At 43.4% G+C, this 26,553-nt stretch overlaps 1 protein-coding gene across 6 annotated transcripts in view; it reads left to right on the top strand.

Moving 5' to 3' along the window:
• The window catches only part of PPP2R2C (protein phosphatase 2 regulatory subunit Bgamma), a 292,251-nt gene extending 281,773 nt beyond the window's left edge, over positions 1-10,478 (top strand). For 5 of the 6 annotated variants that reach the window (XM_037898107.2, XM_043544684.1, XM_037898109.2 and 2 more), the window contains one exon: positions 7,192-10,478. In XM_037898107.2, coding sequence (XP_037754035.2) covers positions 7,192-7,483 — 292 coding nt within the window. In that variant the 3' untranslated portion in view covers positions 7,484-10,478. The remainder of the gene's footprint in view (positions 1-7,191) is intronic. The other variant, XM_037898108.2, reaches the window with a different exon arrangement.
• The last annotated feature ends 16,075 nt before the right edge of the window (positions 10,479-26,553 follow it).

Here is a 26,553-nt window from a genome sequence, read left to right as displayed (position 1 = left end):
AGTGAGCTATATAGATAGATACACACACACGCACGCACGTGTTTCCCCTCTCACCTCATATGGCTGCCAGCTTTAATATGCAAAAAGAAAAGGAGTACTAGTGGCACCTTAGAGACTAACCAATTTATTCGAGCATAAGCTTTCATGAGCTAGAGCTCACTTCATCGGATGCATGCAGTGGAAAATACAGTGGGGAGATTTTATATACACAGAGAACATGAAACAATGGGTGTTACCATACACACTGTAACGAGAGTGATCAGGTAAGGTGAGCTATTACCAGCAGGAGAGAAAAAAAACCTTTTGTAGTGATAATCAAGGTGGGCTATTTCCAGCAGTTGACAAGAACGTGTGAGGAAATTGGTTAGTCTCTAAGGTGCCATAAGTACGCCTTTTCTTTTTGCTGATACAGACTAACACGGCTGCTACTCTGAAACCTGTCATTATGCAAGGTATAATATGGAATCTATTTCACCTCCGTATCACATACACACTATTTCATCATGTTGTCATCATATGATATAGAATTGTGTTTCTGAACAAGAATAATAGAAACGTTAAGGTCGGCTCCCTCTTTTCATATTATTGTAAACACCAGGTAAGGTTATAATTCATCTCTGTCTGTGACCTTCAACAAGAATGGCCACTTTTCATTACATAATGCTCTTTTTACAATGCCATTAAATGGCAGAAATGAGGGCCAGCATGAACAGTAATCATCTACATACAAAGCAATATGGATGCTTATATTAAAAAATGGCACTATCTCTCTAAATGAGCCAGCCAAAGAAATAGACTTTTTTAACATGTGAAAGTTCAAGAAATAACAAATCAAATGGACTGCAGAGGCAGCTTTGTGGCATACTAAACATTATTGGAAAACAAGAGGATTTTTGACCATGACTGAGAGCAGTTCAGCTGGCACATTGCCTGTGTGAAAACTGCTCCCCATGCTATTTTTGGATTCATCTGGAGGGAGGGTTTTTATTCCCGAGGGAAATGTGTTCCAGCCATGTACAGCTCTGCAGTCCATGATGCCCCATCATTACAAACCAGTTTCAAAATTTTGCTTAGGGGAAGAAGCCACAGTTAGTGCATAAGACCGTTAGAATGAAAGACTGTGTGTTAGCACAGATATATGAAATACCCTTTTTTATTTCATGTTGTGACTAGCCATTACAGCAGGAGTCTTAATGACAAGACATGGTGATTTGGAAAGAGCGCAATGTCAGATTTACTGCTGTTGATTCACTTTCTGAAACAAACCTAATCTTGATCAATAGGCTTATGGGGCTCCTTGGATACAGTTTATAAAGCTATTCACACGAGCATCTTTTATTTTACTGTTAGTTTATTGCATAAAGGTGAGATTGTGCCTGGCCCTTACATGGGTGAGAGTGGGGAGGTGCAGGAGGTGAGAAGAACCCTGGCCCCATATGGCAGCTGGCTACAGCTGCTGTTCCTGCACACTCTTGAGTTTAGAGACTCTTTCCTGTAAGGGTGGCTGTAGGTGAGAAAGGGAAGAGCATTGCCTCCCCCGCCCCGCCCCGCCCTGCCCTAGCCAGCAGAACTGGATGGCTCTGGAAGGGGAGTGCATGTTGCACCCTCTGAAGGGTGGAGCAAGTCACACTCCCAGTTCATGCCTAGGAACTCTAGGAAGCACCATGACAACCCATCCAAATTTGTATGCAAGTTATTGCTGAGTACGGTGGTTACTGTGTCCTATACAGTCCCTACGCTACCAATATCTGACTCATTGCTGCTTTCTTCAGCAGATCAGGATATCTACTCTATGAAAAGGGCTACATAAAATAAAATCCTGTTGTGTCAAATTCTAGGCTATCATCAGCTACATTGAATGAGGACATAGCTGGCAATATTGCTAATGATTCCTGATGCAGAATATAGCTTGCCTGAGTTTCTACAGCTCCTCTGTATTGTTTCTGAAGTGAAGATAGTGAGCTAGGCAACTATGACTCAGTAGACATGATGCAAAGTCATTTAGTTGCACAGTTCCTATTAATTTTTTAGTGTATTATTTGTATTACATAGCAACTAATGGCCCCAATGGAGATAAAGGCCACATTGTACTAGGCGCTGTATGTATAGTAAGACACTGTCCCTTCATCAAAGAGCTTATAATTGATGTGGCCAATGCAGACAAAGAAAACAAAGAGGTGAAGTGACTTACATACAGTCACTTGCCCTGCAGGTCTGGGAATAAGACCTAAGACTCCTGATTCCCAGTCCAATAGACTATGGTGTATCCTCAAAAACAAAATGCAACGGAAAAATAGTGTAACCAACTGTACATAGTGACACAATGCTAAAACACAATATATTTTATTCATTTTCTGGAATGGGGCACATGAAATATACTCTGCTGGATTGCATTAAAAAGACTTGGAGTTGTTTACTGAGCGCCAAAAATGAGCTTGGAACTGTACAGGCAGGAGACATAGAGTATAGGACTAAAAAGAAGGAAATGGGGGTGAGGGGAATCTGTTCAACATGTTTGTTGTCTATACACAAATGTAAGGGGTATGGGGAATAAATAGGACGAACAGCAAGTATTAATTCATAAATTAAATTATGACTTAATTGATATCATGGAGATTTTGTGGGAGAAGTCTTATGACTGGAATATTGATATAGAGGGGTACAGCATGTTCAGGAAGGAGAAGCGGGATAAAAAGGGAGGAAGTGTTGCATTATACATAAAGAATATATACACTTATTCTGAGGTCCAGAAGGAGGTGAGAAGCAGAGCAGTTGAAAGTCTCTGGGTAAAAATAAAAGGAGGAAAAATTGGGGTGATGTTGTGGTAGGGGGTCTACTATAGACTATCAAATCAGGAAGAGGAGGTGCAGGATGAGGCATTTCTAGAAAAAAAACAGAAATATCCAAAACACGAGACATGGTAATACTTGTGGATTTTAACTACCCAAACATCTATTGGAAAAGAAATACAGCATAACACAATATTGTGTCGGACAACTTTTTGTTTCAGAAAGTAGATTAAGTAACCTGGCGAACAGTAATTTTAGACTTGATGCTGACCAACAGGGAGGAATTGGTTGTGAATCTGAAGATGGAAGACAATTTGGGTGAAAGTGATCACTAAATGATCAAGTTCATGATTCTAAGGAAAAGAAGGAGTGAGAGCAGCAGCAGGAAAATGGGCTTCAAAAAAGCAGACTTTAATAAACTCAGAGAACTGCTAGGTAAGGTGCCATGAAAAGAAAATCAAAGAGAAAAAGTAATTCAGGAGAGCTGGCAGTATCTGAAGGAGACATTAGTAAAGGCAAAACTTCAGACTATCCCCATATGAAGGAAAGATAAGACTAATCGAAAGAGGCAAGTATGGCTCCACCAGGAACTCTTCAAAATGTGGAAACATGGACGAATTGCGAAGGAGGAGTACAAAAGAATAGCACAAGCTTGTAGGGATAAAATTAGAAAGGCCAAGGCACAAAATGAGTTACACCTAATGAGGGACATAAAAGGTAATAAGAAGAGGTTCTTTAATACATGAGGAGCAAGAGAAAGGCAACGGAAAATGTAGGTCCTTTATTTAGCAGGGAAGAAGAGATAATGACTGATGGTATCAAGAACGCTGCTTCAGTCATCACTAAAAAGGTTAATGGAGACCAGATACTCAAAACAATTAATATAAGCAAAAAGGGAGAAGGAATGCAAGCTAAAATAGGGGAAGAACAGGTTAAAGGCTATTTAGATAAGTTGGAATGTCATCATAAGGTACTTGCTGAAGCAATCTTGGACCCATTAGCTGTTATCTTTGAGAACTCATGGAGGATGGATGAGGTCTTTGCGGACTGGAGAAGGCCAAACATAGTACCTATCTTCAAAAAGGGGAACAAGGAGGATACCAAGGGATTATTGACCAGTCAGCTTAACTTCAATACCTAGAAAGATAGTGGAACAAATTATTAAACCATCGATTTGTAAGCACTTAGAGGATCATAGAATTATAAGGAATAGTCAGCATGGATTTGGCAAGAACAAGTCATGCTAAACCACCCTATTTTCCTTCGACAGTATTACCGGCCTGTTGTATTGTGGGAGAGCAGTAGATGTAATATAGCTTGATTATAGTAAGGCTTTTGACACAGTCCCACATGACATTCTCAGAAGCAATTAGAGAAACGTGGGTTAGATTCAATCAGTTGTGCACGCACAATTTAAAGACCATACTCAAAGAGTAATTGTCAATGGTTTGCTGTCAAACTGGAAGGATGTATTTCATGACGTCCTGTAGGGGGTCAGTCCTGGGTCTGGTACTATTCAATATTTTCATTTGTGATGTGGATAATAGAGTGGTGCGCATCCTTATAAAATTTGCAAACGATACCAAGCTGGGCGGTGTAGCAAGCACTTTGGAGGCCAGGAATAGAATTCAAAAATGCCCTCAAGTCATTGTCTGAATTCAACAAGATGAAATTCAATAAAGCAAAGCGCAAAGTATTTCACTTAGGTAGGAAAAGTCAAATGCCCAACTACAAAATGGGGAATAACTGGGTAGGTGTTAGTACTGCTGAAAAGGATGTGGGGTTCTAGTGAATCACAAATTGTGTATGAGTCACCAATGTGATGCAGTTGTGAAACAGGCAGATATTCTGGGGTGTATTAACAGGAGTGTTGTATATAACACAAGGGAGGTAATTGTCCCGCCCTACTTGGCATTGGTCAGGCCTCAGCTGGAGTCCAGTTTTGTGCAACACACTTTAGGAAAGATGTGGACAAATGGAAGAGAGGCAACGGAGTCCACAGAAGAGCAGCAAAACTGAAAAAAAGTTTTAGAAAACCTGACCTATGAGGCCAGATTAAAAAAAACTGGGCACGGTCAGTCTTGCGAAAGGAAGACCGTGATGGGGAATGTGACGTGTGGTTGTTCACGTCCACTGAAGGTAGGACAAGAAGTAATGGGCTTAATCTGCAGCATGGGAGATTTAGGTTAGATATTAGGAAAAACTTTCCAACCAGAAGGACAGTTAAGCTCTGGAATAGGCTCCCAACAGAGGTTGTGTAGTCTTCATCATTGGCAGTTTTTAAGAACAGGCTGGACAAACACCTGTCAGGGATGGTCTAGGTTTACTTGGTCCTGCCTCAATGCAGGGGGCTAGACTTGATGACTTCTCAAGCTCCCGTCCAGCCCTACATTTCTATGATTCTGTAGCTCCTCCTTTAAAGACCATATGAGCTTTGGGTGACATTTTTCCCTAGTGCAGAGAGCCAATGGGATGCTCTCCACACCACTGAAACCCTACATTGGGGCTGCAGTGTGGCACGGCGGGGGGGAGTATAACTGTTGAGCTTTGCAGCAAGGTCTCCACACCCTGGCCACTGCTTGGGAGTGTCTGCATTGGCCCGCAATAGGTCAGTGTTAGTGGGGGGGTTATAGGTAAGGCCATAGGATCCATGACCATGTGGATCTAGTGACCCAAAGACCCACTGACTTCAGTGGAGCCAGACTATCACCCCTTGCGATGGAGGATTTTGGAGCAGGACACAATCACTGTTTCAGACTATAGGCGGGATTAGGGGTCTGCTTGTGTTTGGGGAGAAGATAAATCCCATCCCTCTTTCTCCAGCCCCTGCAGATAGTCTTGCAAAAAAGCATGACTACTTAGGCTTTGTGCAGAGGGATGGAAGGACTGAGAGGGTACGTCTCCTTTTGTGATTGTGTAGTAGATCAAATACAGTCACATCAAGTTTATTGGTAAACATCTTTTTATTAAAGTATTTGGGGATAAATGTTCTCATAGCGCTTGTTTCTCTAAACTTATTAACAGTGTCCAAAGCAGGGACTGCTGCCCTGGAGGTGGGGATGGGTAAAATTGGACCTAACCAGGGTCACCCCTTCTCCCCTTTCACACCTCCCCTGGATTTAGAATGTGGAGGGGGGACCCCACACACACTGTGGGGACACTAGGGACCCAGTTGTTGCCTCCCCTCAACCACCCTACGTGAGCTGCAGAGAGGAGCCAGCCAGAGACTCCACCTGGTAGAAGCAGGAGCAGACCAAGCAGGCACCTTTGGACATCTAGTCAAAGCTCTGGAATGTTCTCTGACTTCCCTCTGCCCTGCACTGATTCGCTGTTTGCTCCAACCTCCATCCCTTCTCACAGCCTCTTCACCTCAGGTTCACACCTGACTACCCTCTCCTCTCCTGCCCTGTTCCTCTCACCCCTCTCTCCTTTTCTTTCCATTTAGCTGATCCTGTCCTAAGTAAATCCACCCCCACCCCCCAAAAATTGTGGCACTAACCTGACGTTTGCTACCATCGCATTGTTCACCCTGTACGTGTTTTTCTACCCCTTCCACCAGCCTGTTCCTGGCTTGTCTATTTAAACAATATTGCATCATTGTTTTCTTGTACTCCCCCGTTTATCTGTTCATCTATTTTCTCTCATCTTATATTTAGATTGTAAGCTCTTTGGGGCAGAGCCTGTCTTTTTGTTCTGTGTTTGTACAGTGCCTAGCACAATGGGCCCTGGTCCATGACCGGGGCTTGTAGGTGCTATGATGATACAAATAATAAATAATAATAATTTAAGGCTGTAAGGAAATGAATTTCACGTACAGAATTCACAGATGCAATGAATTTGACCTGATCCTAGTAACTCCTCAAACTTCTTTCTTGGCAACATTCATTTAAAGAAATGTGAAAGTATACAGTGCTGTCAACTCTTGCTATTCTATAGCAAGTCATGCAATATCTGCTGTTTTTCTTAAAGACACAGCTCTTGGAGTCATGAGCTTACATTTCAGTCAAATAAAAGTTTCATAATTATGAAGAAAACTTGAAAATTTGAACCTTAAAGGCCCAAGAATTAGAATGCAAATAAAAAGAAACCAATAATTATTATTTTAAAATCTCATTTTTAATCAAGCTAATGATTTTGGGGTTCTGACTCATGATTTTTGAACACTTGGGATTAACAATACTGAAGCAACTTTACAGTCTATTAAATGCCATGAGATAATGAGAGACCATGTAAACTCAAAAGTCCATATATATTAAACTGCACAGTATCACAAGTTTCTGAACTCCATAGAGTTCAATTACGTGGCAGGGAAAAGTAATTGTACTGTACCAATCCACTCCTGTTCGTGGTAGAGTTAGTGCATTCTGCTATTTATTCTTGCTTTTGTTTTCTCTTTCTTCAGTGTTATTATGACAGGTGCATATAACAACTTCTTTCGAATGTTTGACCGAAACACCAAGCGGGATGTTACCTTGGAGGCATCCCGGGAGAGCAGTAAGCCACGAGCCATTCTAAAACCTCGCCGAGTCTGCGTAGGGGGCAAGCGAAGGAAGGATGACATCAGTGTCGACAGTTTGGACTTTACTAAGAAGATCTTGCACACAGCCTGGCACCCAACTGAGAACATAATTGCTATAGCAGCGACAAACAATCTGTACATATTTCAGGATAAAGTGAACTCAGAAATGCACTAGACCTATCAATATCTTTCTGTATTTATAAACCAGCCTTTTGAGAGTTGTAGAAGGACATGATCTTCACAAAAGCATGGTCATTGTGGTGGAATTTGTAGATTCCCTCCCTTCACCCCTCAGTCTGTATCATGGTTGGTGGCAACCAACTGTTTTAAATCACTGCAACTGTATAATTGTCTAAGTAAAAAGGCACTACTGTGAAGTCAGTACTGTGGTCTATGTCCGTTTTTTAAACAATCAGGGGTATTCATTTCAGCACTGATCCTGTGAGGTGCTGAGTACCCTAAGCTCCAGTTGACTCTTGAAGGGACAATGCTTCACAGGACCAGCATCCTGCTGTGCGGCATTCTTTCACAGGCTGCAGTGTTTACCACATTATTAGAGCTTTTCACATTGGTCCCTTGATTTTTTGCCGGAATGCTTTCCGGGCTTTCAAAGACAAGTAGACTTATTTATGAGTATAGGACTAGCTGTGTCCCCCATACATTGCTGCATACAGAAGAAAGGCCCTAGACAGTTAGTAAGATGGAAGCAAAAGAAATTCTTCTGTTTATTAACAAGTGACAAGTTGTCCCTATTTCCCTTATGACATTCCCCGTCCCTAGCATTGAGCCCTCATTATGGAGTTCCACAAACACGTTTACAATTTTTTACTTCTGCTATAAATCCTGACTTTGTATTTCAACTTTCTGAGTCAAAAAATGAAGAGTGCTGTCGATAATCTCAGCTACCTTAGTTTAAAAAGGCAACTTGTTCTGCAGGTACATTTCCAATCACACTGTGGAATGTGACAATACAAATTACAGTGGGTGCCATTTAAAAACTCAGGATTTGCCACTCCAAGGTGACTATTCAATACATATAAAGATACACTGGTTAATGCATATACACATGTGCTATTACAATTTTGAGATGGGATTTTTCAGAAACCCTCAAGTGTTGGCCTAACTCTGCTTCACTGAAGTCAAACATTGAGTTAAGTCAGTGCTAATCCCTTTTGAAAATCCCACAGGTGATGTTTACTGCATCACACTTATTACTCTAAACTTGGTATTTGCAGAATCCCCAGGAAATACAGGTTTAACTACTATGAATGGTAACTCAAGAGTTTAGCATGGCTCAGTGAATTTTAAAATGACTGTAAAATGACAGGATGACTCCTGGTTGAAACGGAAAACTAAAATTCTGCTTAAATTGGTTTATACCGTTCTTTCTTCAATTGAACTTCAATGTAAACGGAAGATATTTCCTTTAGGAAGTGTATAGAAATGGTGTACCATTTTGGAAATGCTTTTTAATCTAGGAAATCTTTCCGCATGACTAATAAAATCTATGGAAAATTATTACCCCAAATGATTTCTTCTCAACTCATGAGTAAAGGAGTGTAACTGACTCAGATGCCTTGGCTGATCTGCTATTGTTAAAAATCTCTCACTTTGAAAAGGTTCTTTAACAACCTTACCCCATTCTTCACTGACTTTTTGGAGAATGAACTAATAAATGAACCTGCATGCTTTTATATTATGATTTTGGGGGGAAAATCTACTTCCAAGGTTTACAAAAAAAGGTAACAACTTTTTATATGAAGTCTTGACATGACACATGAACTATGTATGTTTAAAATTTTTTAGATTGATACCATTCCGTGTGTAGAAGCACAAACACATGTGCATCAGTTTCCAGCCATAACTATACACATACAGTATGAAATATGTAGGTTAATTTTAAAGGGAATGAGGAATGTTTGTTTATAAAATACTGTACACCCTAGAAGACATGGGCAGTATTATATGTACATATTTATTCTAATTAAAATTAACAATCAATTTTTTTCTTGTAAAAAGGTTTAAGAATGTGGTAAATTGTATAGAAATCTTGTTAATGCCAAACTACTGCTTCAAGGGTGTCATACACTTTCTTTGACTTTTGGCCGCCTCCATTAACCTTTGTAGCCCAAAAATGCTAACAGCTCATACTGGCATTTATTGCTAGAAGTACTGTACCACATATTTAGCTTCTCACATCCTCAAGTAAGAGTCAATATGTAACTTATTATAAAGCAGATCTTAATACCACAGTTATACTATTTTTATTTCAGGTACCGTATTCTGTTTCAGGTTTGGGTACCAAAAAGATCTTGTTAAAATAACTAACTAATAAAATACATTTTTGGAGCTTTACAAAATTATTGATTTCCAGACCAAAATGATATAATGTGATTACTGAGGAAAATATGGAAATTCTTTTAAAGACCAGTATCACATTCATGACTCTGACGTCACTGCTATGATTCAGTTTCCTGGTCTTCTTGACTGTAAGAAAGTTGACATCGTCATTGTGAAACTTTTAAAACTTTTTTTCGTTTTGGTTTGAGCTTTCAGTGGTGTAGAGTAAATGATGGTAAAGTTGGTAAATCAGATTGTTTGGAAAGCTGTTGTTCATGGCTGCATCCTTTGTGTTGCACAAATTAGCTAACTGTTGTTGAATAAAAATATAAATATGTTAATACCAGCTTTTTCAATAAAATGACTATAAAAACTGCATAAACAAATGACTCTGAGCTGTGCCTTATTTTTAAGCTAGGTGTTAGGCATGTAGGTGCTTTGGAAAATCCCACTGGGTACCTAGCCACATCTTTCAAGTGCTTAAACATGTTTAAAAATCAGGCCTTTAAGAGCCTAAATCCTAAATGAGACTAAGGATATGTTGACACAGCAACAAAAACAACAACAAAAATGCAGCAGAGCGTCTCAGAGCCCAGGTCTACACACACAGGCTCATCGGGCTCACAATACAGCACTAAAAATGGCAGGGTAGATATTCCATCTGGGGCTGGAGCACAGGCTACGAAAGCTAGGGAGGCCTTTTTTGTTGTTTTTGCAGTGTAGACAAAATGGCCTAAGTCACTTTTGAAAATGGTACTTAGACTCCTAAATTCCATAGGTGGTTTTAAAATCACCCCATATCAGAAAGAAAGAAAGAAAAAAAATTATGATAGATAAATGCGAACAAAGAAGAAAACATTTTAAATCTATGCAGCTTGCATACAGACAAAGCTCCCACTGAAGTCAATAGAACTTTGCCACTATAAAGAGGGCAGGATACAGCAGATAATTTAAGTTTAGAAAAACACGTTAAAATATTAACAGAATATTGTAATTCCTAAATGTTACATTCATCTGAGAAGGAGCCTGAGTTCTGTCAGAAGAGGAAACATGTGTGTGTCTGTCAACACATTTTTAATTATTTTAACACCTGACAGAAGAACTGTATGCATTTATAAAATGAGAAGGGGGAGCCCTGGCCATCAGAAAAGAGGCAAAAATATTTAGTTTTCTCATTTTTTTTAAAAAACAGCAGCTAACATCAAATATAAGGAAGCAGAAATTCTGTTAGAGCTACCCGGCAAGAAAAGATTCATGGTTAAACAGTGGCACCGAGCCATTCCAGGGGAGACTTAATACTTAATTGGGAAACAAGTCACGTGTCAAGATGAAAACAACATGGCCGGACAAATCCCTCAAAGAAGCAGTATTATTATGTGGTGGTGATACAAATTAAACCTGCAGTGCCAAATCCTACAGTGAGGCAAAATGCCCACTGAAGAAAATGAGTTCATCTAGGTCAGACTGATTTGACCCACAGAGCGACTTCCACACTCAGCAACGCCGGGAGAGCAAAAGAATTTAGCATGAAGCTTCTTCAGATACACAGCTAGATTATACCTATCTGTATGTTTATGTGTAAAGGGTGGGAGGAGAGACCGGCACGGTCTTATACACCTCTCCCTTAGTTTACCTCTCGTTTCTTGTTTCCCCTCACCTGGCACATTTCCAGTCCTTGAACTATCTAGTCTCACTTAGCTTATCAAATATGAGTATATAGTGGTGGGATAACAGTTGCAAATAAACACGTCAAGCAATAGGCCCATTTCCCTTTGCAGTTTCTCTCTTCATCCCTAGTATCCAGCAGGATAAACATAAACCAGATGGCAACCTCCATTGCTCTAGAAAGTTCAGCAAACATATTTATTAACAGCACACGATAACCTGTTTTAATGCTATTGATTAGTGAAAAACAATGGCAACAGGAGCTGCTTCTCTTGGTGCAATGCCACCTACTATTGCTATTTGCAGTCAGTGCAGCCACTTTGCTCCAATTTTCAGTTTGAGGCTAGTTCCCCTATCTAGTGAGATTAAGATGACATTTCTAACCTTTCAACACCACTGTTAGGATGAAATTCACCTCCGCAGAGAAGGCCAGCACAAGAGCTATGCCCACTTTATTCCTAGTTTCAGCCTATCTTATTGATTCCCTCATCCTCCTGATTCCATAATCACATCCCCTGTCCATTTGCATTCTTCTCACTAATTGTGTCATATCTAAAATTAGAGTCTGATCCTGCATACACTTACATAGGCCCTCAGTAGGCAACAGGACTACTACTGCAAGGAAAAGTTTGTAGGACTGCACAGACCACAATGAGAGATTATGCCATACACTATCAAAGAAACTGAGGAACCACCTGATCAGCATCCGATACAGCAAACAGGAAAACATCAAAAAGGAGCTCTCCAACCTGGAGACTCTCATAAATAACCAACCTTCCATACAAACGGACTTTACTAAAATAAGACAGGAGATCTACATTACACACTTCACCTCTCTACAAAGGAAAAAGGACTGTGAGCTGTCTAAAATCCTACCTGCCACATGGGGCCACAACAGTGGTACCCCTAACTCACCCAGCAATATCATCAATCTATCCAGCTACACACTCAGCCTGGCAGAAGAGTCTGTCCTATCTCGGGGACTCTCTTTCTTCCCCGCCATCCCCACAAACATGATTCAGTTATACGGTGATCTGGAAGCCTACTTTCGCCATCTCCGACTCAAAGAATACTTTCAAGATAACACTGAACAGCACACTGATACACAAATACCCTCCCACCAACAGCACAAGAAGAAGAACTCCACATGGACTCCTCCTGAGGGTTGAAATGACAGTCTGAACCTATACATAGAATGCGTCCACCGACGTGCACAGGCAGAAATTGTGGAAAACCAACATCGCTCGCCTCAAAACCTAAGTCATGCAGAACGCAATGCCATCCACAGCCTCAGAAACAACCCTGACATTATATTAAAAGCAATTGATAAAGGAGGTGCTGGTGTCATCATGAACAGGTCTGACTACCAAAAGGAGGCTGCCAGACAACTCTCCAATACCAAATTCTACAGGCCACTTTCCTCAGATCCCACTGAGGAATACAATAAGAAACTGCACCATCTACTCAGGACACTTTCAACACTAACACCAGAACAAATCAACATACCCTTAGAGCCCCGACCGGGGTTATTCTGTCTACTACCCAAGATCCACAAACCCAGAAACCCTGGATGCCCCATCATCTCGGGCATTGGTACTCTCACTGAAGGACTGTCCGGATATTTGGACTCTCTACTCAGACCCTATGCCACCAGCACTCCCAGCTATCTCCGTGATACCACTGATTTCCTGAGAAAACTACAATGCATTGGTGATCTTCCAGAAAACACCCTCCTAGCCACCAATGGATGTAGAGGCTCTCTACACAAACATCCCATACACAGACGGAATACAAGCTGTCAGGAACAGTATCCCTGATGATGCCGCAGCACAACTGGTTACTGAGCGCTGTAACTTTATCCTCACGCACAATTATTTCAAATTTGGTGACAATATAGACCTCCAGACCAGTGGCACCGCTATGGGAACCTGCAATCCCCCACAATATGCCAACATTTTTATGGCTGACCTGGAACAACGCTTCCTCAGCTCTTGTCCACTCACGCCCCTTCTCTGCCTATGTTACATTGATGACATCTTCATCATCTGGACCCCTGGGAAGGAAACCCTGGAAGAATTCCACCACGACTTCAACAGCTTCCACCCCACCATCAACCTCAGCCTGGACCAATCTACACAGGAGGTCCACTTCCTAGACACCACGGTGCAAATAAGTGACGGTCAAGTTAACACTACCCTATACCGAAAACCCACCAACCGCTATGCCTACCTTCATGCCTCCAACTTCCACCCTGGACACGATCCATTGTCTAAAGCCAAGCGCTGAGGCACAACCGCATTTGCTGAAACCCCTCAGACAGAGACCAGCACCTACAAGATCTTCACCAAGCATTCTCAAAACTACGATACCCACATGAGGAAATAAGGAAACAGATCAACAGAGCCAGACGTGTACCCAGAAGCCTCCTGCTGCAAGACAAGCCCAAGAAAGAAACCAACAGAACTCCACTGGTCATCACATACAGTCCTCAGCTAAAACCTCTCCAACGCATCATCAGTGATCTACAACCCATCCTGGACAACAATCCCTCACTTTCACAGGCCTTGGGAGGCAGGCCAGTCCTCGCGCACAGACAACCTGCCAAACTGAAGCATATTCTCACCAGCAACTACACACAGCACCATAGTAACTCTAACTCAGGAACCAATCCATGCAACAAACCTCGATGCCAACTCTGCCCACATATCTACACCAGCGACACCATCACAGGACCTAACCAGAACAGCCATACCATCACCGGTTCATTCACCTGCACGTCCACCAATGTAATATACGCCATCACGTGCCAGCAATGCCCCTCTGCTATGTACATCGGCCAAACTGGACAGTCCCTACGTAAAAGGATAAATGGACAAAAAGCAGATATTAGGAATGGCAACATACAAAAACCTGTAGGAGAACACTTCAACCTCTCTGGACACACAATAGCAGATGTAAAGGTAGCCATCCTGCAGCAAAAAAACTTCAGGACCAGACTTCAAAGAGAAACTGCTGAGCTTCAGTTCATTTGCAAATTTGACACCAGCAGCTCAGGATTAAACAAAGACTGTGTCTGGCTAGCCAGCTACAAAAGCAGTTTCTCCTCCCTTGGTGTTCACACCTCAACTGCTAGAAGAGGGCCTCATCCTCCCTGATCGAACTAACCTCGTTATCCCTAGCCTGATTCTGGCTTGCATATTTATACCTGCCTCTGGAAATTTCTACTACATGCATCCAGCGAAGTGGGTATTCATCCACGAAAGCTCATGCTCCAATACGTCTGTTAGTCTATAAGGTGCCACAGGACTCTTTGCTGCTTTTACAGATCCAGACTAACCCGGCTACCCCTCTGAAGCTTTGTAGGACTGGACTCCTTGGGGCAGGGTAGATGTTGTCTTTGTACTTCAAAACTCAGACAATGCTTTGGGTGCTGTACAAATGACAATGAATAATAAGTGCTGGAAATACTTTCCTCAGGGCTGTAATGCAGAAAAACCTTATTCCTTTGTATTCTTGTCTCGGTCCCAGCTGCTGGTCCAGAAAGTCATTGTGGGTGAGCATTCTTTACGCACTTATCCACTGTAAAGACGTACGCCACATTGTGGCCCAATGTGAGGACCCTTTCAGGCCGGGTATCACTGACCTCAGCAGACTGACTTGGGTTCCGAGATCTATAAGTGTTACCATGGTTACAGATTAAGCAGTCACAATATTGATAATGAATCGTCCTGTCATTTGCTAAGTGCAGCCAATCAATAGAAGGTACAAGGCATGTGACTGATCACATTTCCATTAAATAATTGTTTTAATTAAAACAGTGACCATATATTTTATTTTCATGTAACATTACTGCTCGTGAGAATAATAGGACCTAAGTAAATAAAAGAATGTATCTTTTTTATATATAAGGTGCTCTTTTTTTAGCACTTTTGTGAAAAGCCATCACATTTGTTAAAAATAACTAATATCTGGAAAGAGGAGAGAGCACTGGTTTCATACCAAGTAGAACGTGAATTTCTAACACTGCAATAAATAGCAGCCCTATCTGAAAAGACCTTGTCAGAACCAAATGTTTCTTCAACCCAAAGACAGATTAGCTCCAACTGCAGGGACAAATGCCTCAAGCTGGTGTAAACTGACACAATGCCAATGAGGTATTTCAGCTGAGGGTTGGGCCCATAGTATCCTTAAAAAAATAAATCTCTCATAACCTTCTATAGATCAATGGATTCAACTACTGGAAGAAGGAGCTGTTCTGGAAAAAGTCAATGTAAATAACAAACAAAAAGAATAATTTAACCTGGAATCAGGGGCCAAATTGAGGGGGGGGGGGGAAGGTTGATACTCTTCCAAGTGCCACCCACAAAATAAGCACGTCACCCAAATGAAACACCACTCACAGCAGATTGGGCAGCTACTTTAGAGATGATCATGTGTCTTGCTGAGCCTCAACCTGGAATTTGGCTCAACCTTGGTGGGACTTGAATAGGGTTGCCAACTGTTGAATCACGCAAATGCAAACACCCTTGCCCCACCCTTTCCCCGAGGCCCCACCCTTGCCCCATCCCTTCTCCGAGGCCCCGTCCCGCTCACACTGTTCCCCCCTCCCTCTGTCACTTGCTCTCCCCCACCCTCACTCACTTTCACTGGGTTGGGGTGCGGGCTCTGGGCTGGGGCCAAGGGGTTCGGAGTGTGGGACCGGGCTCTGGGCTGAGCCTGGGGTGCAGGAAAGGGTGCAGGGTGCAAGCTCTGGGAGGGAGTATGGGTGCAGAAGGGGGGTGGGGTCAGGGCTGGGGTATGAGAGGGGGTGAGAGACGCGGACTCCAGCTGGGCTGCACTTACCTCAGGTGACTCCCGATGGGCAGCGCAGCAGGCCCCGCCCCCGCCAGGGTTTACCTAGAGTGGCTCCGGCGAGCCCAGCGTACACCGGGGGCATGGCAGGCTCTCCGCCTGCCTGCCCTGCTCCCGCGCCGCTCCGGGAAGTGGCCGGGACATGGGGGACGGGGGGGCACAGGGGGTCTGTGTGTTGCCCTGGCCGCGCCTCCAGGTACCTCCCCCAAAGATTCCATTGGCCACAGTTCCCCATTCCCAGCCAATGGGAACTGCGGGGAGCGGTGCCTGGAGGCATGGCCAAGGCAACACACAGACCCCTGTACCCGCCCCCCAGGTCCCAGCTACTTCCCAGAGCGGTGCGGGGCAGGGCAGGCAGGCGGGGAGCCTGCCCTGCTCCCGGTGTGTGCCAGGCCGTAGCCCACCCCCCGAACCCTTCCTGCAGCCGAACCCCCTGCCCCACCCCTCCTGCACCCCGACCCCCTGCCCTGAACCCTCTGCTGCACCCCTCCCACACCCCAACCCCCTGCCCTAAGCCCCTTGCCTTACCCCACACCCCTCCTGCACCCCAACCCCCTGCCGCACCCTGCACCCCTCCTGCAGCCCCTGGGGGCAGGGAGGAGACGGAGTTGGGGTGGGGATTTCGGGGAAGGGGTTAGAATGGGGGCTGGGAAGAGGTGGGGCAGGGCCTCATGGAAGGGGTGGAGTGGGAGCGGGGGGGAGTCAGTGATGTGGCCCTCAGGCCAATCTACGAGTTCTCATGTGGCCCTCGTGGTCATTTGAGTTTGAGACCCCTGGGCTAGGAGGCTCTGCGCACTGCCCCTGCCTGCAGGCAGTGCCCCCGCAGCTCCCATTGGCTGCCGTTCCCAGCCAATGGGAACTGCAGAGTCGGCACTCGGGATGGGGTCAGCGCGCAGAGACACGCTGCCCCCTCCCCAGAGGCCACAGGGACATGCTGGATGCTTCCGGGATAGGCATGGGGCCAGGGCAGGCAGGGAGCCGGCCTTAACCCCATTGCGCTGCCGGACTTTTAGCGGCCTAAAATCTCCCAGTTTGGCTTCAGTAGCCTCCCAGTAGGAGCAATATGAGATAGTGGGCACTTTTAGTAATGGGAAAAATAATGAGAAAGCCCAGGCTCTCACTTTATATCATGAGTGGCATTTCTTGGGTGTAAGTTTCACAAACTTTGGCAGAAATTTCACAAAGGCTAGTGATCTACATTACCAGCCTAGATGGCAGTCCACAAGGATCACAGATTGGATATATGAATTCTGAGGACATGTCAAACTTCAGACCACCTCACCTAGTTGAAAAAAATCTTTACAATAAAATATACAGTATTTTGTGTTCCGGGGTTTGGGCCCCATTTAGTCTTCAGTTGGTAACCCTGACGGTGTCTACCCGCCTGCCTGCTGCCGCCCATAATGCGGAAAAGGGATATCTAAAATCTGGAGGCCACCTGAGACTGAGTTAATACAGCGAGTCAGCAGTAGATACAGGAACAGAACACCAAACTCTTGACTTCTGGGTCTGTGCTCTCACCCCAGATACCACCATCCTGCAAATTCTTTGGTTCATCAAACTTAAAAGCAATAGAAAAATTGGCCAACTGGGGACAAAGTTTAAATAAAAAGAGATTTCAAAGGCTAAACATCAAAAGCAAATAAATTAATCAGCAATAGTAAGTGAATAGATAAGTAAATGTATTGCTCTCTGTTTGGCCCAACATTAGCCAACGTTTAAGGCCTTACAGGTTTGTTTCCATTCGGAGGAGGAATAGTTGATGTGAGTCAGGTACATTCTTTCGTGTAATCTTGTTTATTTATAAACAATGTACACAGAGCCCTGTTTTCCTGAGCAGGAACAACAACATGCAGTTGCCTTTCTCAGAAATCTCCAGGTGTGCAACTCTACTGAGTGAGTTCTGTCTCTCTGCTTCCTCTCAGAGTCACACTCACATCTGCTTCTCCAGGCTTTCAGGCCCTAAGGCTGTGTCTACACTGCAGAGTTAACCTAGGTGACTGGCACCTGGATTAGCCTTACTCAGGTGTGAGTGTCCTCACCGCAAAGCCCTACTCATGTTACTGCATCCTCACAGCTTCTGCCCTTGCCCATGTGTAGGGGCATAGCCTTTGTGCTGGGACACGCTAGGATTCTTTCCTGGTCAATTGTGTCCATTGCAGGAGAACTTGTCTGTCTCGCTGGGGATACAGTGAGAAAGGCATTGGAGGAGCATTGGCTGTTGCTTCCTCTATAAAGTAACTTAATTCCTCCTTCTGTTGAATCTGAAAGAATGCTTGGCACACCCATTGACTTTAACGGGGTCTGTTAGGGTGTATCTACACAGAGAGCGGCAGCAAATCTCAGAGCCTGGGTCGACAGACTCGGGCTCATGGTACGAGGCTAAAAACAGCTGTGCAGATGTTCGGGCTCCCCTCCCTTGGCTTCAGAACCTGCGCTCCAGCTGAACCTGAATCTCTACACAGCTGCTTTTAACACCGTAGCGTGAGCCCGAGTCTATTGACCCGGGCTCTGAGCCTCGCTGCTGTGAACTGCCGGCTGTGTGGATGCGCCCTTATGGTCTTTGGATCACAGACTCACCCGATAACAACCAAAAGCACCTTGCAACATCACTGTACTGAATATATGTAATGTAAACAAATATGCCTGGTTCTAATTCATTATGGTTTTCTATCCAAAAGGAGGCTAAATGGGTGAGCATCTCTACAGTCCATTTCTGAAAGTTATACTTCTTTCCTGTGCTGCCAGCACTGAAAGGCCAATTTTGCCAGAATATTTTCTAAATAGAAGATTTACAGGATTTGAGTGACTGTATCTTAGCAACCACAGATGCTTATAAACCCAGTTCGACTGTTTCAATTTTTAATTTAAATCTACCACAGAGAGGCAGCCTTCATGTACCATGCACAATTATACAGAAACACAATTGTCTTATACAAATGCAGTCTCAAAAATGAGTCTGAACAATGGAATCTATTCTCTTTCCCCATAGGCCCTAACTATGAATTTCACATAATTTCTGTTGGACAAGCTATTCATAGCTATCTGAGTCATGCTGTCTAGAAACAGGCTGGGGAGGCAGGGGACATAAGAGTCAGTGCAGAGGTACAAGCTCTCCACAGAGATTGTACTGGCTTCCTGCATAGACCCTAGGTATTTGGGGATGAAGTGTCAACCCTAATCCCCCAAGGAGATCTTGAGACAAATTCCACAAGAAGAACCTTGCAAAATTCTCCTCATCCCAGAAACCAGTCCCACAGATTTTTCCTTAGGAAGGCATGACCTGTTCCTGTGATATTTACCCATTCCCAAACCCTGTGTAGCAAGGAGCAAACCCTGAATCCAGAATACAATTGAGTCACATTTTGCATAGCCTCTGAGATAATAACAATCAGTATTTATATAGCTCATTTTCATCCCCAGATTTCAAAGTGCTTCAGAAAGATATTTTAACATAAGCATCTCAGCTGGAATCAGAAGATCAGTTATCCCAGGATAAAGAGTTTTCAGAATAAAGGACTGAAATATTTCCACTGAGACTCCCCATTTAACGTAGCACAAATAAGGATCACTTGAGCAATTATCAGAAGTAGCTTTAGGAGAGATTTATGAATCAGACATTTATAAATACAGGAAAGGATTTTTCGCAAGGAGAAGGCTGAAGAATCAATTTACTGCAAATCTGACTATGAATCATCATCATCATCTGCCCACTATTTGTCCCAATTAAGTGCTATAGATGCACGTCAACATACAGATGTGTTATATATTAACTGCATTCACAAGACCATGCAAAGTTAGTACATTTTGGAAAATCTCTCTTTTCCCCAAAAATATTCACAATATCATTTTGCACGATTTTGTGACCTCAACATGTCATGAAATGTCAGTGTTTGTATTGAACTATCAAGGTTTTGAAATTGCATATGTTTTGAAATTTAAAAAAATCTTTACTGGAAGGAAATTACAAATTTCAAACCCTGAAATTTTTAAAATTGAGGTATTTGCTCAAAAAGTTGTGGTCCCATTCTTAAGAGAAAAAAAAAACAACCATGAAATCTGTAGTGTTTTCCAAAATTGGTCCAAATCCATATTTCAAGATGCGCAAATTTCACTGAATATTCTACACAGCCCTGATTTGATTTTTGTATCTTTTCCCTTTTTTTAACTTACAATCATAAGTACACTGTGTATGCAGCATATTAGAATAACTGATAAGAAACTTAAGTCACCTTTGCAACTTTGTCCCTGCCACAAATGGCAATTTGTCGACAAACACAGAATAATTATGCTCTGCACTTCAGCAGCATGTCACTTGGCAAAGGTTAATTTCTGACTTTTCTATGATAGCTCTAAGTAAAATGTCCTGACATTACTTGCAAGGGAAGCTGTATTGATTCTTTTGTCACTTTACTGTCCAAGGTTAATCTGAGTGGTTGCTCTTGTAGACAGACATGGCCATTTTTATCAGACTAGGGAATAGAGCAGACCTTAACATCAGAACTCAAGAGTCAAGTTACCTTTGTCCACTACAACCTCTTTATAGCTCTTTGAAGAGGCAGGATTCCTGAGAGTGGAACATACCATACAAGTTATCAGAACTCACTCTTGTGATGAAAAAGATTACACAAGGGAAAAAAACAAAACCAAACCCACACAGTCCAAGTTAAACTGGAGCACTAATCTCAGGCATCTACCTCTTTAAAGCATTTGTAAACTACTTCTCACCTTATTATTGGGATCATTTCACAAACAAAGCTGGGACTACGTTTGAGTCAGATTCTGTCTCCGACCTGAGTTTGGGGGCTACATCCTTAAGCGGCTAAACCCTCTTAAAACAATATTTCCATTATCTAAACAATTCGTCATTTGAAGCTTTATTTTAGTAATTATTTATTGAAGTTATAATTCTTCGCCTGAGGCAACATAATGGATTGTTGTCATGGAAACATCTCTGCTGTCACAAGCATGGGATCCTTTTGAAAAGTGAGGGAGGAAGTGAAGCGGGATCTAAAGAAGAAATGCTTTGTTGCAATGTTTCTCTTTTTAAAGCAAAGAAATCATCTAAAAGACAGAGAGCTAGATCTGGATTTTGGTTCCAACCCACCCAAAGTTCAAGGGTATTAGGAGCCAGGATTTTGGTTCAGGGCTCTCTCTAACGTAAAGTGACACTAAGCTACTGCTGCCAAGAACTGGCATCTCCCATAGTTAGCAGCATCTGCAAGGCATTTTGTGTTGCTGAATTTGCTATTATTGTCAGAAAATTCTGCCTACCATCTTCAAACTAAGCCAAAAGACTAGTAACAAACTGCTGTTATAAAACACCTGCTACAGTATCTCCATTTGATTTGCAATCTGTTTGACAGAATGCTGACTCTGAACTCGTCACCATATGGGGCCTTTTGCTTGAGCTACCGTCTTGTCAAACAAAATGCCAATCGATTTATGTTGCACAAGGAGGCTTTGGAGAATTTAACATAGATCTAAAGTAAGAGAGGCTGTCAATGTCCCATAAAAAAAAAGATAGCCTTTATACTTCATTCCTAAATTAATTGCAACCATTGTAAGCTGGCCTCTGTACATAGCTTTATTGTTCAGGTATTATAGAGTCAAGTTTTATTAATTATCTTTTAAGTGTTGATGGTGTGCTAGATGCAAAACAAGGCCCAGAAGAAAATATGGTTCCTGCCTGGAGTGACATCAGGACTGAGCTGTACAGCAGTGAAAGTTACAACAGCACCAAAAACAAATTAAACTCTAAAACCTACATTAAAACAATGTTAATGAGGTGTGTAAGCCCCTCAAAAAGTAGTTAGTCTGCAAATTGTCTGGATAGCATGTTTAATACAGCCTCACTGTGTATAGCTGCATTACGTACTCCGTGGTTCTTATATGTGCCTTCATCACAGGGTTCCACAAACTGGAGCAAATACTTATCTCACTGCTGTGGCCTCAATGTGGGAACAACCATAGGCATAACTAGTCTGCTCATCACTCTCACTGTAGAGTTATCCAGGACAAAAACAGGGAACATGGTTACATGTTCTTTCTAAGGGAGATTTTTATATTACATTTTCATTTCTCTCTCAGAAGTAGTAAAAGCAGTGTCTCCTTTTAGTGTCTCCCTCTTGAGAAAACATTAAAAGGAAAGAGAATACAGTGCAGGCTTTGAGTGCCATCTGATGGCATGGATGAAAACCAACCAGTTATTTTATTATTATTCTGAAGCAGACAATGAATAACTTTAAATTCTAATTTCTAAGAAACTGTCACTGGTAATTGACCAAATAAATGATTGGCCTCACAAGAGAAAATATATGCCTAATTGCATTATGTTTCTGCAAAATTTGCTGAGCTACTAGTAAAAACAAAAGATGATCTAGATCTGTATATGTACCAGATGGCGGCTACTGGAATGTGTACAGTTTATGGACAAATCCTCAAATGAACATAAATCAGTACAAAAGTGGCAGGTTCTTACTTTGGCTTCTCTTTTCTGGCTTTTTTACAAGCATATATTGAAGGAACACAACATCTCCTTCTCTTAGGTGTGATTTGGATACAGTAAAATTATTGATTTGCTGCTACAATGCTAAATTGTAGATGTGGGGCGGGATGGTGCAGGTAATTAACAGCTGGATACAAACTTTTTAATGCATATGGTACATTACTGGTTCAAAGTCCTGGTCAGGTGGTATCAGTACTGTCAGTACCCCAAGTGTTCAAAAACCATGAATCTGTCCCCCACTCCCATCATGAAATTGGCTGAAAAATCATGAGACTCTACCTAATAATAAATCTGGGGTCTTTTTGTTTGCCTTCTGGGTTTTGAGCCTCTAGCTTATGCTCAGATCATGTTTTCAAACTTTTATCTGTGACCATAACGTGCAGAAACTCACATTTTTAAATGAAAGCTGAGAGTGTCATGTAACTCCATGACTCCAGGGGCTGAGGCTCTAAGGAAGATGGTAGATATTACAAGACTCTCAATAAAATCAGAGTTGGCAACACTTTGGTAGTGAAAATGAGAAGGCTTGATTGATGCAGCTGTGTAGGCCCCTAGGCGAAGATACAGTCTGCAAGAGCCATAGAGCTTGTTTTACCAGCTCTGTGCCCCCTCCACATAAGGGGCTGGTGTAGGGGATGTTCTGGGGCAGACCATGAGGTGCATCCAGGGAATTCTTTTCTCCCAGCGATTCTGGAACCATTGTAGCGAGGGTGCAATTTAGGGTCCCAGTGCGTACCAAGGGAAAGCACTGCCCAGCAGCTCCTGAAGAGGTGCAGTAGCCTTCTCCTGCTGTCCCTGCTTCGGTGTTATTCCCTGATTATTGCCTAATGACTGATGTGAAACAAACAGGTGGTTTCATTCCTGTCCTAGCCTGATAGGAGCCCCAATCACAAAAACCCCTCACACACTAGATGGATAGTAGCTGTCACCACATTCTGCTGTCCCAGGTAAACTGAATGGGCTGCAGAGACTGGACTAAGCTTTCGTATCATAACAGGGCAATCACCCTGCTCTAGTTAAGGTCCAAGCCAGGTTTCAAATCAAAGCTCAGTTCTTCTAAGTGCTCTAAGTCTATGTGGTGACTCAGAGTGCCTTGAAATCTGGTGGACCTCAAGGGATGGGTGATCTGTTACTGATCCAAATCTGGGGCCATTTGATAAAGGAGTTCCTGAGCTACAGCTCCCACCCTCCAAAAAAAAAAAAAAAAAAAAAAGTTTTTTAAAAAAAAAACAAAAAACAATAGGCTTCTTCTTAGCATATGCGTAATGTGCCCCAGGTGGCACATGACCAGGATTCATCACCGAATTTGGTCCGCTGGTTGGATCATTAATAGCTTCCCTGGCCTGGGCTGGATACTGACAGGGAGCGTGAAGTGAACGCTGATCCCTTCCCTCCTTCTGACAACTGACTTTTGCTCACAGACACAGAGCAAACAAGAGCTCAGATCATCCTATCAGCACGTCCAGTGCTTGAGGATTACCCCCAACAGCGAGCCTGGTATTCACCAGCCCTTCAGGGGAAATCAAATTAAAACTTTATTTGAAAAAGATGTTGCTACTTCATTTTACAAAAAGAAAAGGAGTACTTGTGGCACCTTAGAGACTAACAAATTATTTTAGTGTCTCAAAAGCCTCTCAAATTGAAGTGCCAGAGGAATTATAGGAGACATGCAGGGGCAGAAGAATTAACAGGATTGTTTGCTTTCACAATTTCACACTAGCTGGATAGCTCAAGCAGATAAGCAGGAGTGTTTGGATTCTAAACACACCCAGCCAGGGTCACTGCGAGGCCCCACCTTGAAAAGACAACATAGGTGAAGTAATCTCTTTTACTGGACCAGCTTCAGTTGGTGAGAATCAAGCTTCTGAGCTTACACCCAGGTCTCCTCTCTGCGTAAGCTCGAAAGCTCGTCTCTCACCAGCAGAAGCTGGTCCAATAAAAGATATTAACTAACCTACCTTCTCTCCCCCCTACTCTGGGACCAGTATGGCTACCACAACATTGCATACCACCTGGAGCAGAAATTTGGAAAAGATTAGATAGCATATTGCTAAAATCTGTCTCGAGCAGGGTGATGGGTTTTTGTTTTGTTATTTTTGGGGAATGCCATCAAAGTATTTTTGTAAAACAAAATTAGATGTGTCAGTGTTGCTGGCAGGGGAGGGGCAATTTAGGTGGTGAAGAAGTGTGTGTGTGGGGGAAATGGGATGAGAGGGATCTGGGGTTGCACCAAGGGAAGGGGTAGAAATTGAGATGGGTAGTAGGGTAGGTGAGGAAGGGAGGGACATAGGGTGAGTGGCAGTGGGAGAATAAGGGCAGTGTGCCTGTTAGCCTGACATTGTCCCCTTTTATGTGCACACCAGGATCTGGGGCATCCAAGCCCCTCTCCCTACACCCACGTGAGCTGGGATATGGGCATCTCTGATCCCCACATACATGCCAGGATCTGGGGGGGGGGGGGCCCTTAGCCACCCTTGGGGGCCTGACACCCTCCTTGCTCCCCTTCATAGAAGCCTGCTTCTGGAGGCACCTTGCCTTTCTGGGAGGTGTCTGAGTCCTCTTCCTACCACCACATTAGCTGAGATCTGGGATGTCTAACCCCTCCTCCCTTTCGTCATGTGTGCGCCAGGAGCTGGGGGGACCCTGCCCATGTATAGGAGTCTGCCCTAACCTCCCTCCATGAGGACCAGGTTCTGGGGAGTTGTTATTGGATGTATCTGAGTGCTGCCCCCGCATCTGTGCACCGGGGGCCCCTAACCATCCATGGTGATCTGACGTCCCCACCCACATGTAAGCCAGATTGGGGGGGGGGGTGCTTCCGTTTCTGGGAGTGTTTGAGCCCTTTCCCCTGCCTATGTGAATGCACACCAGGAGCTAGAGGGCCCTCTGTCCATCGATGGTGGTCTGACCTCCCTTGCAAGACATGTGCGGAGAGCGGGACTAGACCAGACCTTTCTCCCTACCCCTTCATCTGATTTGGGGCTCTCTGTCCCATCAGTGGTGTCTGAGAGCCCCTCTTTCTCACCCCCTCCTCCCCAAACCAGGATCGTAGAAGCCCTGTTATTTTTAGGTGGGAAGCTAACAACAGGCATGGTAGGAGCATGCCCTAAAAACACACACGGGGGGAGGAGCCTCTCACAACAGGTGTGTTCAACTTGTATCAGACACTCCAGCCATGGGGAGGGGCAAAGGAAACATCCACAGACATGAATGGAGTGGTTTGCACATCTCAGAGCAATTGGTTCAGGCTGTACTTAGCACCATTGAGTATTTGCTTTCAGCTGGAGAACATTTCATGAAAATGAATGGACCAATGGACTTCCTGAAAATCTGAACTTTGAAATCCAGCCTGGGCAGAAACCTGAAAACCAACCTTAAACATGGGGGAGGGGGGAATCTGCCTCTCTCAAGGTTATTTATTTAGGAGATATAATCTGAGTACAACAGAATATTCAGAATGAGCTGAAACTCTTGGAAAAGAAAATAAATTACACTCACGGGGAGGGGAGGGGGAATAAATTGGAATGGGTGGTATGGGAAAGAAGGGATGTGGGAGAAGACGGGAGGGATTGGAGAATATGAAGAGTAGCAGAGGAGCTGGAGAATGGAAGTGGGAGGGTTATCAGCCCTCAATTCTCCCCTTCTGCCCATGTGCTGGGATATAGGGGAGTACTATCCCGCTGCAGAGGTCTGAGCCCCTCTTCCTGCCAGCTGTGTGTTCTGGGATCCAGTAAATGACTAAATCACTTGCCCAGCATCACACAGCATTATTGCCAGAATCAGGAATAGAACCACCTTTAACTCCTGTTGCCATGCTCTGTACATCTGTCTGTGCTCTATTAAATAGCTTTCCTTAGATACAGCCCAGATGAATCATTAGC

The sequence above is a fragment of the Chelonia mydas genome, chromosome 4 (assembly GCF_015237465.2).
Source record: "Chelonia mydas isolate rCheMyd1 chromosome 4, rCheMyd1.pri.v2, whole genome shotgun sequence".
Taxonomy (NCBI): Eukaryota; Metazoa; Chordata; order Testudines; family Cheloniidae; genus Chelonia; species Chelonia mydas.
Note: the sequence above shows the minus strand (reverse complement) of the source record. Positions and strands in the feature narration are given on the sequence as shown.